At 36.9% G+C, this 14,675-nt stretch overlaps 1 protein-coding gene across 1 annotated transcript in view; it reads right to left on the reverse strand.

Moving 5' to 3' along the window:
• The window catches only part of SEC63 (SEC63 homolog, protein translocation regulator), a 60,407-nt gene that overhangs the window by 25,697 nt on the left and 20,035 nt on the right, over nucleotides 1–14,675 (reverse strand). The window contains exons 4-8 of the mRNA XM_075046721.1: nucleotides 11,284–11,396; nucleotides 8,933–8,994; nucleotides 5,259–5,317; nucleotides 4,475–4,525; nucleotides 1,782–1,890 (exon numbers count right to left, since the gene is read on the reverse strand). Coding sequence (XP_074902822.1) covers nucleotides 1,782–1,890; nucleotides 4,475–4,525; nucleotides 5,259–5,317; nucleotides 8,933–8,994; nucleotides 11,284–11,396 — 394 coding nt within the window. The remainder of the gene's footprint in view (nucleotides 1–1,781; nucleotides 1,891–4,474; nucleotides 4,526–5,258; nucleotides 5,318–8,932; nucleotides 8,995–11,283; nucleotides 11,397–14,675) is intronic.

The raw sequence follows: 14,675 nt of genomic DNA on the forward strand, positions 1-14,675 counted from the left end.
TAAATTTTCAGCAAGTTCTCTTCTGAGCAAGTTATTTTTGCCTACTTGCAGTGCTCAGTGAATTCCACCTACTAACAATTAGTCACGTTCCCTGAGCATCAATTTTCATTTCCATTCTCGATTATCTCTTTATTTCCTGAGCAGAGCATATCGAAGAGCTTCCAACAACTATAAATACTTTCCTATTATTTAAGATCCACAATTGTGGATCGTCAAGAAATGAGGTTTTATAAACTCATTTGTCTTGAAACCTAAAAAAAATATCTAACACAAGGCAAGTCATGCAGATTTGTCTCACCATTTCCCTAGCCTGGTTTGATTACATCTGCCAAGGCTTAAGCCTTGAGTTTCAGCACTGGTACCTCACACCACTGTAGAATTCACAACCAAGCAAAAGCCTTACCTGATCACTGTGTGGTTTGTCTAAGCCATCTCAGCTGCGCCTCATTTTTCATTCTGACAGCACAACAGACCTCAGTGGAAAAACCTGACCTGCCTCTGAGCCCAGGACTCCCTGAAAGCTTTAAGTCCTTAAATAAGGCCACTTAAACTTCGGGTTAACTCTTTAACCAATCCGTAGGAGAGACAAGGCAAGACTCAAAGCTATGGTTCTGGTCAAGGTTCAACATGAAATAATCTACTGTTGACAAGAAGTCTGGAGAAAGAAGAGAATGGGTCTGCAGTGATCCCCCTAAGCTTCTAAAGAAGTCACACCTACTCTCCCATTCCTCCTTTCTCAACTAGCTGTCTGGAGGGGGGAAAAAAAGCTTAAGAGTATGACAAGGTAGAGAGCATAAACTAGTCTGAATTAATCCTACACACATAAATCCATGTATGCTGTGACTAGAAAGCAAACATATTTCCATATTCTTATCTCCTAGACCTCTTGGATTATCTGCAAAGCATTTCTGTTCAGTAGGAAAAGGATATATCAAGAGCAGATGCTTCCAGCAATCTTCCAGCAAATCTAAAGCTGAACAGCAGTGCAACTCATAGGAGTAAGCAAATGTATTTATGAATCCTTTTTAGAGGGTTTGGGGGAGGGGGGGGCAGTTTATTCTGCTTTTCAATAGTAAGATCCAATCTAGAACTAACTAGTACCATGCTAATTCTTCAGGCCCATGCCAGCCTCCAAACTGAAAGATCCAATTCTGCACCAACATAATGTATCTACAGATTTTCCCAGAAAAAGGTTTTTTTATTCCTTTAAAAGTGAGCAGACAAGAAAAAGAAGTATATCAAAAACTATAAATGAATAACAAAGTAACATGAAATTGATAGGGAACAAAATCTTTAAACAGAAATTTAGCTATAACATAACAAGTAAGAATAGAGAACCAGAAATGCTCTTTCATTCTTTGGTGATATAAAAATTTTATGAGAGCCCCTAGAAAATTCCCAAAGCCTATTTTGTTACACTAACAGAAGAAAACACACAGACAGAGGCTGTGCTCCTAGTGGCCGCACAGTAACTCAGGACTACAGGCAGGTCAACATGTTTATCCCAACATACAATACCCTTTTTTTTCTTTTTTTTTTTTTTTTAAATGTATAGATAGACAGGCATAAATACAGTTCTATATAACTCCCTCTCCCAAATACTTAAGTCTTCTTAAAGAGTACTCTTCACTTGCAACAAAATGAAGTTTTTAAAAACACTCTAAAAGAACTAGAAATGTTATTTTAACCTAACAAAGGCTTATAAAGCAGAAGCATTTTAACATCAGCAGATCAACACTTCCAGATGAACACATCAGCATTTTAAGATGCCTTTTACTTACGTTTCATGTCCATGTTCCGTGTTTTATAGACAAAATACGTATATATTTGAGTTGTCCGAATGAGAATCTGATCTCCACTATATCGTATTGATCGGTACCACCAGGAACCCTGAGACATTTAACAAGAACAAAGTGACATCAGATACAATGAAGCATCAAAACAGCTGTGCTGGATCACCTCATGTCTGTTCACAACCAGGTAACTCAGCCCAACTGATTTTACCTACGTTAAGGTCAACTGAATTTCAGAAAGGAGAGAGTAACAAAATATTTGCTGACAAATTTTAAGAGCACACCAATATATTCATCTGAGAGAATCTGGTGCTATAAGTTTTTAGATGATCTCTAATCTAGAGAATTTCCCCCAGCATATGCACATGCACACACACACATATACACTGCTTTATTTATTTTTGGTGTTGTTTTAGTGAATCCACTAAACAGTAAATCCACTGGATTTACCACTTTCTATATACATGATAACTCCTTACTGTGCAACACAGCATTCAAATCAAATTCACTTTACGCAGATCGAGGCCAAACCAAGAACAAAATAAGAGATTTCTTTCATTATAAGAAAATTTGCAAAAAATACTAAGTCACCTAATCAGAAAATGCTTTTCAGAAGGGGAATCTGGAGGTGGCCCAGTGCCCTTGCTGCAAGTTTTCAGAATTAAGCCATACACCTTCAGGCTGACAGAAAAGGTTTTCCAATCCTTCAGAAATACTCCAGTAACTCCCTCATTAGCATTACACCAGTGACTTCAAATTATGGAGCACACTGTACCGTGATTGTACTCTATAATATATTTTAAGAAAAATGGTGTGCTGGGTTATAAACTGCAGTCTGTTCATTAAACTCCTCCTTGTAAGCAAAGCTCTCTAACATGAGGAAAAACATCCAAGATACACCTCAATCTATTGTAAAGTTTATCACAAGTGAAACGTAACAAGCAGTAAAGTAGTAAGTGATGTTTACTACTACGAATTTAATAGGCAATAGTGTAAATTCCCCTACTACAGCAAGAACTTGCCAATTTACTTAATTATTTAGGAAATGCTCTAGGACTTGCTCCCCACAAACTTTTTGTTTTAAAGAAATTAGATTTGATTCTTCCATGAATAGATGAACCCTGACACAAAATAGTACACAACTTTTTGTAAAGTTTTTCTGCAGAAAAATTTAGATTAGAATCCCATAGCTATCAAATTTTTGTCTAAGTACAGGTACTGGAAGAAAAACATAACTATAGCCAGTCCAAATGTACATGAAAGAGGCTGCCCTAACTGCTTTTGCAGATACAGCTAGTCTCTCTTGCCTCATGTACAGAACATTATTTAGGTCAGTGGAGGTCTACGAAGAACTACATATCAGTATTTTCCTTTTTTGTTGATCTGGATCCAAAGGGTGGAACTAGCCTTTATTTTAGATGCCTACCTGAGATATAGGATGACTACACTGTAGTTAACTTCAGCTTCTTTATTGATTCATAAAAGAGAAACAGGCCCATTAAAGGCATGAATCATCTTGTATGTCTACTTTAGAATGAAATGATAAAATAACTTGCTCCATAAAAATGACTATTCCTCTTCACTGACTATAAAAGAAATTTACAGTGACAAGTCTGAATGCAGAAGTCTACATCTGGCATAGGGGCAAGAACAGGCATATTTTTTTCTCTGCTCAGGACATTTCTTCATAACAACAGAAAGGATGTTTACTTTCACTTGAGCTACAATAAACCTGGTATAAATCAAATCACTAAAAGTACACATATACAAAAAAAACCCCATCAACAGACACCAACTGAAACCTAAAAGGAAAGACAGGAAAAATATGTAGACATTGTACCCTGGATTTTAGACTTCTTAGTCAATAACTTGTTGAAATCACCACATCTCGTTTTCTACACTAAATCTTCAATTATGCAGAAAGACACTCAAAGAGAAGGGATAATGCCTGGCTGAGCCTCTGCCCACAGAGATGCAAGCAGTTGCCAAGACCCCAGGACACCTTCTCAAATGAAAATCTTCTTCCCAAGAGCATGAAGGTTTCCGGGTGTCAATTTTCTGAGTCTGTCTTTACGCCATACCCTAACAGTGCACTCACTGGATAAGGGACATTGTTCAAAAGCAATACTGTAAGGCAAACCCGAGCCTTGAAATACCACTCACCTAGCAACTGATTTCTCACACAAAGAAATCTCGAGGGCAGACATCTCATGGTGTACAGAAGGTCAATAAAAATTGAAGTTACAAAAACAAAGGCAACCAGTAGAAACCAAGTCAACAACCTGTTCCACATGCAGTAATCATTCTAGTACCACCAGTTACAGCCATCTCAGTCTTGGCTGTACAGTAACACCACTGAATATACTCAAGTTCATCACATCATATTAATTTTCATGTGATGAATGACAGAAGGTACAAGACAAATTACACAAATCAGTCTAGCTCTTCCGATACCTAATATTTTCCCTACAGCCCTCTCGCTATCATGGCACCGCATTTTTTTGGAAACTCTACAGCAGCTTCACTTTTTCCATAATAAAAGAAAATACCCACATTAAAAAAAAAGCTCACTTGCTTGCTCTCTCTATGAAAGGCAAGGACAAGCAACTCTACTTATGTCTAAGACAGCTTTGTTTACAGCTTGGTTACAGAGGGTAGAATATTAATTAGATAATACTTACCACAACAACGGGAAGAATAACCATAAATGCTAATCCGTATACAAGCAAAACCTAGAGAAAAATTATGAAACATACAGCATTAGACACTTCAGCTAAATACCACTCTTGCTTATCTTTATTCTAAAATACAGCCAAGTAGTATTACCACAAGCCTACTACAAATTAATGTAATCTTATTGCATAATACCCATCATTATTTCTGAAGTAATATAATCAGTTGGGTAGGGTTTAAATAAGGAGTATCAGTTTAGTGTAAATAATCTTTTAAATCATCCATGCATTGTCTCAGGTGAATTTCTTTAATAATTAAAGAGTTCGCAGCTAAAACTGATAGAGCGGACAGAGATGATTACCGCATTAGAAGAAATCAAGCGGGTAAGCCAAATACCTTGTAGCAACAAATGCAACAGAAAGAACATTCAGACACTGTATGATTATAGCATAGCTAGCAAACCAAATGGAACTACAGAAATCCAGCAAACAAACAGTTCTATATGTGTTTCCTTGCAACAGCAAACACACACTTTGTAGCAGAGGTGACCACAGTACAACCGCATTATCACTGCAATGAGATCCTTCCAAGCACATTAATACTTTACTCTCAAAGGTTAGATTTAAGCTACTCTAACACTTTTGACTCCTGAAATTTGCTTCAAAGATGTGTATTTGGACCAAAGTATTATTAACTACGTGTTTTTACTAAAATGCGCAGTATTAAGCACAAACATTAAGGTGAACACTTGCAAGTTCACCTTGAAATCTTGAGCTAAGTAAGTTGACTCACCAAAATTGAATTTTTCTGATCCACAATCCAAGCTGGCAAAGCTATACCAAAGCTTGTAGCTGTAGGATGAAAGAAAAGAAATTCACTATAAAATATTAAGGAATGGTTTTAAAGTCACATTAAATCTAACAAACAAAACAAAAAACCCTACAAAACCACCAACCCACAAAAAAAAGAAATCCTCATTTTTATCTCTTCAATAAGCAAAATTCTAACAAATCTAGAAAAATCAAAAAACGAATTAGAAATACACTCAAGTATGCAATAAAATAACAACTTAAATGCAACTTCTGAAATACCAAAGATTTTAGCTTACCATATTGCAGTGAAATAGATATGCAAAATTTATTAATATAGTAAAAAAAAAAAAAAAGAAAGATTTCACAGATGGAAAGATTTATGAGCTTTGCCTTGCAGAGTTTTCAGCAGTTTAAATACATATAGTTCAGTAAATACATGAACTGCAAGAAAATTGTTAGAGCAAATGAATTCTATGGGAAAAGTTTTATTAGTCTGTAACTTCAGGAAAGTGTTCTAAGCTGTAAATTGTAAAAATAAAACCCTCTACCAGTTCAAATTTCTGTGTGATTGGTAAGAAAGAGAAAGGAACACTTTGCAATTCAAAAGGAGTTAGGCTGCAGAAAACAGAAGACGTGATTCTCTAATAGTAACATCTACAGTACACAGATCTGAATACAGAATAGCATAACATAGCTTGTCTTCAGACACTTTAGAGGTAATAAACTGAGCTTCGCAAATGCTACCTTTCCCAACACTAAAAGTCCTAGGAAACCAAGAAAAAAATGAAAAAAGAAAAAAGACTTTACAAATTTCTAGGGCCTGCTTCAAAAAACCAAAATGAAAAAACATGCTTTCCTCAGCACTAGCAGGTATCAATGAGTACTGCCTTAAGTAAGGACAGACTAGGATCCCCCGTGTACTTAGATACTACTCCGATACTGTCTCTAACAAATTGTGACAGCCATCAATTCAGACAACTAGTTGTTACGCTCAAGCCTAACGTGACTTCTATGTAGTTAAGCTGGAAACTACTATTTGTTGAGACTCAAATTAAACATCTGACCAAGTTGACCACACCTCAAGCTTAGGACTTTAACAGAGTAACACCAAGTGAATTTACCACATTAAGTTATACGAAACGCCCTGCTCTGGAGAAGAGTCTGAAGACACTTTCCTATCTGTTAATGGTTACAGATTTTTAGAAGAACCTACTAAAAATATAACATGTCTTTTACTGGTGATATCAACTTCAGTTTCCCACAATATTTTTGACCTTTAGGATTGCAGCTTCAAACTGTTCCAGAACAGAAGTAGTTCAGTACAAAGCTCTTTCTCTTCTTGTCCAAGAGACTCCTTGCCCCCATCCATGCTTGCTGAGCTGAAGCATTAGCAAATAACCAAGCAGAAATGGTCTAAAACTGCCTTACATTATTAAAAGCATATCTTTTTACTCTCCAGGACCCTCCACCTGCTTTTAAACACTCTTCAAGTGATTTTGCACATTCAGGATCTTATTTTTAGTAAAGGAGCAAGTCACACCGAAGATAAAATCTTGTTTGCCTGCCTCTAACCTGCATGCTGCTTCAGTTGCATAGAGAGGAATATTGCTTGCTGTTCCTTTGTGCTGGGCACAGAGGGTGGGATGTACCCCATCTAACTTGGTCAGACATGTCTAACAACAGATGTGCTTCATCTCATCCCAGAACATACCTTTATAAGGGACTGTCTCCATTCTTTGACTACACAGAACTAAAAAAATAGAATACATAGCTTGGATACAGATTTTTACACTACAGGTGTATAAATGAAGGGAAAATGAATTTCACTAAATTAGAAAGCTCCTCACACTTCAATGTGGAACAAGGTTACAGAATAGAGGATGGGAGAGAGAAAATTTCAGGCTTCTTCCCACTCTTCTGACAAAGCAATGATGAGAGACCTAGAAGCAAAGCAGAGAACTCCAATACCACCGTAGTCTGAGTTAGGGTTTCAGAAGAGCAGGAGGGTTCACACTCACAGTACAAGCTGCTGCCCTACCAAAGAATCATTTCATTTTGCCCTTCGGGAATCCAGTTCCTTAAGTTTGTGAAAGTGATCTCTGAGCCAACTGCACAAGGATCTTTATGCCTTTAAATCCTCAGCTTTTGGCTGAGTTTTCTTGTGAAGCTTCGGGTCCGTTCGAGGACACTCACATACTGCCCAACTTGAAATCCCGTACCCTGGCAACACTAAGTTAGTAGCTTGTGGGTGCAAAAAACAGTTTAGCACCAGGAAAGGTCGTACGAAAGCTATATGTGCATACACCAGACTAAAATTTATGGTACCATTTTGCTGATAATGTCACAGCATTTCTGAAACAAGATCTTACTTGCATTTTGCAGCAAGAGGGACAGAGTCCTCCTGCTTGCCTGGCTAGGAAACCAAGAGAAGCTAGGAGCTGAAAGACATTTGCTATGCTATAGAAACAGAGTGGTTAAAGAAACCGAACCACCACCTTAGTCCATCAGAAATGCTATTATCAGACTATGATTTAGTTGGCAAGGGAGAGGGAAGACTGTTTCTTTGAAACACTGGTTCAGGGGCTGGAGTTTTTTTCCATTTTAAAATTCATTTCCCATGTTGGATGGATATAATTCAGAAAAAGGATTTCCACCACAGAGTTCCCTCATGTCAACTTGTAACTTCAAAATTAAGTTAAATTCCATTTATTACTTCCAGGCTGGCCTTAACTCATTCCATGGAGATAAGTAGTAAAACTTAGTCCTGCAAACTGCAGGGCATCAACAAGCAGAGATCTATGGATGCCTGTCCTAACAGATGGCAGGTTTCATTTTTGCTTATAATGAGTATCAGAAGCAGCTAGAAATATACAATATTCTTCCTCACAACTAGTTCACTTAAACAACAATCACAAATATATTTTACAATCAACTCACGCACCTGCAAATAGGAGGAGAAAAAAAAACCTATTAACTTTCAGTCTTAAAAATTGTTTTAGTTCGGATCGTCTACTGTAAAACTTTACTACACCATCATCAGGTTTATTTTCATGTAGCTACCAGCCCAGGAACAATCTACCACATAGGGATAATCATCAGGACTCCTCAAGATGAAGGTGGCATAGAGCTACACTCAGACAGTACCACTTCCAGCAAATGGAAGGCAGATGTGTATACGGTATTTATTTAAATACATACGTATCCTCATGTACTTCCCTTCAAAGTGTGTTTATTGCATTATGGCTAGCTGTTAATTTTTCAATATACATTTATAGTATCTGATCATAAATACTAAGAAGTGTTTAAAATCAACAAGTTTCTGATGAGTATTATTTTACTGTTCACTTATACCTCCTTTTAATATTGGCAAGTCTCTCTAGATACTTACTGAAGCTGACCAATTAAAAAAATTAGGGGAAAAAAGAGAAGGATATAAGAAGTTTGAGAAATGTGAAAGCAAACTCTTCCCTGCCTTTCCCTCCCACCACCACCCCAGAGCCAGTTTCACAAGCAAAGAATTGACCGGATGCATTGCTTCAAGTCATAGGAAAAAGTTTTTCTAAATATATAAAGATCTGAGTGCTTCTCAAATGATCAGATATTACACAGTTCAACGTACAGAGGTTACAGACTTCTGTCATTCGTAATTGTTACCTTGTGGTCCATCTGGATTACCAAATTCTTCCCAATTTTTTCGTGATTCTTCATCAGTTAACCTAGTTTCAAGAAGAGATATTAAGTTAATACAGAAATAAAGAAATTTCTCTAAATCATTAGCATACAGATACATTGAAATGTGGCATTTATACTATCCTTCAGAGATGGTTTGGCAACCTAAACAGCTTCTGCTATTGTTTGTATGAAATCTGGTATGAAACAGTACTGCTGTACTCCTTCATGATACACAGGCAAATTCTTTTAGCACTCTGACAGAAAAAGAAATCAGACACAGAAGGTGCATCTTCATACAGGAGATGGAACAATCACATCTCCCTTTTCATGAGAGTGACTGTGTACCCATCAGCAAGGAGCACTTTTCAATGCCAGGTTACAGTTGAGCAAATATCTTTTTTTGCAAGGAAGGTGAATACGCAAGATGAGTTAATACAGCAGAAGTTGTCCATATGGGCTTTTAATTCTCCTATTCTAGACTTTTAGCCTTTGATGGCATGTGTTTGGTTGGTTGTTTTTTTCCTGGAACTCACTAGTTTCATATTTAAAAAGAGAGAAATAAATTAAGATACCACCTCCTAAATCTTACAGTTTCTATGCCTGTTCTGTAATGACAGTTTCTTGGCAATAATATACCACCTCAAACAGAATCCCTGTTACTAGAAGGAAGAATACTGCTTTAGGAAACAGAACACCAGGCATTCACTATACGGAAGATTTTGTCTCACGGAAGAAACCGTGAACGAGTCAGACATCTCCTGATCATTTCCAAGTCTCACATTTGTTAACAAGCAGACTTACTGAATGGGTAGATTTTATATCCTTTCAAGACAGCATGGCTAAGGAACTTCACTGTAATTTACTTCAAGATATGCCTCTGCCACAGCCCTTGCACTAGCATTTGAAGTATCAAACTGTATAACCAAGCATTTGAGTGCTAGCTTGCAAAGCAAACAAGTGAGATGTTTCAGGAGTTCAGAAAGCAATACCAGAATATCCTATTGAAGAGGCTTTCATAGTGATGCAGATGTGTTTAAGCAGAAAGTATGATTTCAAAACTGCTCAAGCAAGCATGGTGTTGGTTCTCTTTCTCACCTCACCCCAAACAGGATTCTCGGTCAGTAACGTCAACCACATAAATAACGGACTTAAAAGCAGAAATCACCAACTTGCTAGGCTCTCTGATGATGTGACTGACCCAATAAACCCCTACAATGGAAGAAGGCTCAGAGGGGATGGGCAAGGGTGATGTGCCATGAGGCTCAGACCACAGCGACTCACCACAGCTGCTGCAAAGAAGCTGACTGTCTCAACACAAAGGGGACTGGAGGGCAGCCTTTGTTTTAGATAAACACCTATCAACAGTTACACAATATACTAAAAACACAATACAAATGTATTGCTCCACTAAATCAGAAATCACATGTAACATCAACTGCCTTCAGATAAGTAAATTTGATGATAAACATTACATGCTCCACATGTGGACTATCGAAAAGAACCTGGTCAGAGACTATTGCACTCTGACAGATGATCATTTAGAGTAGAAAAGAATATAAAGCTGTATTAACATTCCACTTATGAACAGCATTACAAAACCCAAACCCGCATCTTGATTATGGAAAAATTCAATAAAAAGGGATTTTCTTTATAGTGCATTCCAATATTAGACATCATCTCTCAGATTAAAAAAAAAAGCTATAAAGCACAGGTAAGGCCAAAAGATACTCTGGAGGAAAAGAGGATTCGAGGATTCAGCTTTTAAGAACTACACAGGTAATATGAAACAGTCACCGAGTGAAAAATCAGGACTGCAAGGCAAGCACAAATGATAAGGGATGCCAGGGAACTAAGAGCAAACTGAGTCAGAACCAGAACAAAACTTCTTTGTCGCTAGATGGGAACAGAGTTAAAATACTGTATCTTACTCTTTGGCTTTATAACCAGGTGAAATGAACCATATATTCATTTTTTAAGCAATGCTTCAGAATTGCTGTGAGAGGGTTGGTTGGTTAAAAACTGCAACACCCATTTTGTTCTTTGTCACCTTTAGGATTTAGTATGTATCATACTGGAAGCACTTCTCCTAGCTGACATGGAAGTTTAATACAAAGACCTAACACCTTACAGTATTCTGACAGTTGCTAAACAATTAAATTATCCTTCCCAACTTGTACAGAATGAAGATGCACTGAACCAAGACATGTTTTGACTTCCGTTACATATCCGAACAAGTTTGTCCTGGCTGCTTAGGTCATCCCTGCTATTACCTTAAAGGTTTCCCTCCCCACAATATCAAGCTCCCATTTTTTATAGGCAAGAAAGAAACTTACGCTGCATAGGCCTTAGCAATCCTCATGAACATAACTTCATCTCCTCCTTTATCTGGATGGTATTTTAGCGACAGTGCACGGTACTGTTTCTTAATTTCTGATATACTTGCTCCCTTAAAAAGGAAAGTTTTGAGTTTATTAATAAATACCTTAAATCAAATCCATTCTTCTGTATCTAAATTCTAAAGCACATTGTGCAATATTTCTCTGAACCATTCACTGAACTCAAGAATTACATTCTAATATATGATCATGAAACTACATATGTATTTCATGGAAACATGATTATATTATTTTTCTAACAACATTTTTATAACCATTACATTTTTAAATCAAGTTAGAAGTCACAGTCTAACAAAAAGACATTCAGATGACTGGGTTTTGGTTTTTTCTGGATTACTTTGTTCATCCATCCATAGAAAAAAAAAAAGTAAGGCATTCTTATCCGTTTGACAAATCTTTTCCTAAACTTATTCATGAATATGAGGAATTCTCACTTGCAATATTCTTCTATTTAAGCAAGAGTTCATAGATCAAGTATGATGGTTCACTTGCAGCTTGTAGGCACAAATAAATCCGTCAGTCACCAGGAACAGTGGATTGCCCTGCCGCTTAAGAATGCCTTTGACTAGAATCATACTACCCATAAATTATTTCAAACTCCCTGAACAAAGGGAATACATTACCTATACCTGAGAAAGAGATTGATTTTTATTCTACTACAGCACATTGTTAACACAATCTCTCATGCATTAACTTTCAGGTTGGACTGTGAACTTCATCACTCAAGAAAACCCACAAAATTTTATAGTAAGTGCAGATAAAGTTTTTCTAGTAAGCTATCTGCTAAGTTTCACAGAACCATTACCATAGGACTTTTCAACATTCTGTGGTAGAGAGGCCTAGCATGCTGACCTTAACTGCAAAATAAACACACAAGAAGTTATTTAAAGATGATGGTACTGTTACAATAAATTTAAACCAGAAATTAAACTACCCTGAGGCTTCATTTGCTGTTACTTTATCTCTCTTCATACAATGTTGTCTATCATTTTCCAACACTATTTTTCAACAGCATGCCTGCCTCATTTAATGTACACGATGAATTTACTGCATTATAAATTAGACTTCAAGTAAAAACAGCCATTTCAAGACCAGATGAAGAATGTCAGATGAGTAGCAGAAATTGGAAGGGGGGGGGAGGAAATCAGGTTGCTGGAGAAGAAGAGATAGGTTTTCATGGTTCATATGAATGCTGCTCATTAAAAAAATCCTATTTTTTTCTCTCTCTGCCATAGACAGTGCATGTGGTCCCTGATAAGCTGATGACAAACCTTCTATCATTAATTGCTTACTCCTCATTTTCAAAAGCTAGGCTACAGAGGTTAGGCCTGACTTACAGAAATGCTTAGTAGCCTAGGACAGTGTGCTTGGAACACAGTGCTTCCCTTTATTAACTACTCATAAAAAAAATTAAGGCCCCAATTGTCTTATTTAAAGAATCCAAAATTATAATTAGTTTTGAGCTTCATTTTTATGCCTTGGATCCCACCTGTAAGGATACTTATTCAATAAATCAATAATTATCTGAGTGCCTTATGTATTAACAAATTTAAGTGATGTCCTCCAAAGCAAGCTATTCTATGTTCAAAACAAAGTGCTAATATTATAAAATAAGGAGCATGTACATTATTTGGACTTCCTCCATGCTGCGGTTCTCCTCTGAAGAAAAAAGCCTCTAGTTATAAGCTGATATTCTAACATAAGATAAAAAAGTAATCTTGGCCACAGTGTGAATGCAAAGAAGCAAATTAATTGAATTGTTGTGTACCAAAAGTTTCAAGTGCTTGCATCTACAACCTTTTTTTTTTTTTTAAGTTTTAGGGGGGGGTTTAACAGCAACAACAGTTCCATTATCTAACACTTCAACATCTGTATCACTTCAACATCAGCACGGCTGGCAAGGTTCCACTTGAATGGTCGCAGAAGAAAGCTGTTAATTTCATGTAGTCTGAACTAGAAGTTTTTCAAGGGGATTTAAAAGACATTGTCTGATAGCACAGAAATACATAAACACACTCTGGAACCTTGGACTCGATCTTTGAGCCATACTTCACAGCCATCTCTTCATCCCCCTTGTAACATCTCTGGCTTTTGTTCAGCTTGTCCTTATGACATTACGCTCCATCCCTCTACCAGTTCTTGGAGCATTCCAGTATTGGTTTCTTTGCCTGGATAAGTTGCATGTGTCTCGAGCTCATGTACAAGTTTTCATTAATAAACATTAGGTTACGATTCACTACATACATACCTTTTTTCCCCTCAGGGCCGTTACTTGTAGAAATTTGCCAAAGATGACTAAAGAAAATCCTCTGATGACCTAATCCCTAGCCTGATTTGTTTAACCAAAGTTAACCCAGATATATGAACATTTAAACCACACAGTTCCAACAGATACCATTCAACAGGAAAAATTTATCTTGTTCCTGTGCGTCAGTGAGAGAATGCAAGTCAGCAATCAGTCATTCAGAGGAACTGAGCAGAGCTTTAATTTAAATAACTTGCCTCTACACATGACAGGTAGGTCTTGTTCTACCTGTCTAGCTAGAAACAGGCTAGAGTCTATTTATCTGCTATAATGGCTTTCTTAGCATAGAAAAGCAGTACCAGTGATGTCTACCCTTATGCTGACAAGCCACATCATTAATGGCAAGAGATGTATTTGTCAACGTTCGTATACATATTCAGCTCTCCCTCACTAACAATATACATAAAGTTTAATCAAAACAGGTACATTCAAAGTTCTTTCATATTCTTGTCCTGAACTGTAACCACTGTGTACTTCCTTAGACTGGAGAGTAAAACATACCACAGACTTCAGAACTGAAAAGATGACTCTACCATTAAGGAGCTTTGTATCAGGAAATAACATAAACAGAGTATTTGCTCAAGGTATTGTGGGTAAGATGAAGAAAAGAGTTTGACAAGACTAAATAAGAGTTTAAGAGATGTATGTTTGTCTCCTCGGGATATATAACTTTTTATATCCGTTTTGAATTAGACCTTCAATACAAATAAAGCACTGCATCTGTTTTCTAGATAAACACTACATCTTCTCCCCCTCCCCCCACCCCAGTTTAATAAACCAATTGGCTGGTATCACTATTTAGAATTTGTTGTTTGCATTCGGTGATGCAATTGATATTCAAGGTGACCTTTACTACATCAAAATGTGCCTCAGCAACACCCTTTAGTGAAACCTTTCATTTACAAGGGAAATATTGCTGTACAGCAACTGTAAATCAAATGAATCCACACTCTCGTTTATACAGTTTATTCAGCAGCATCCCTAAATATGGCTATTGAGAAGATTTTCAGAGGGTATACAAAGC

This window comes from Buteo buteo, chromosome 15 (assembly GCF_964188355.1).
Source record: "Buteo buteo chromosome 15, bButBut1.hap1.1, whole genome shotgun sequence".
In the NCBI taxonomy this organism is placed as follows: domain Eukaryota; kingdom Metazoa; phylum Chordata; class Aves; order Accipitriformes; family Accipitridae; genus Buteo; species Buteo buteo.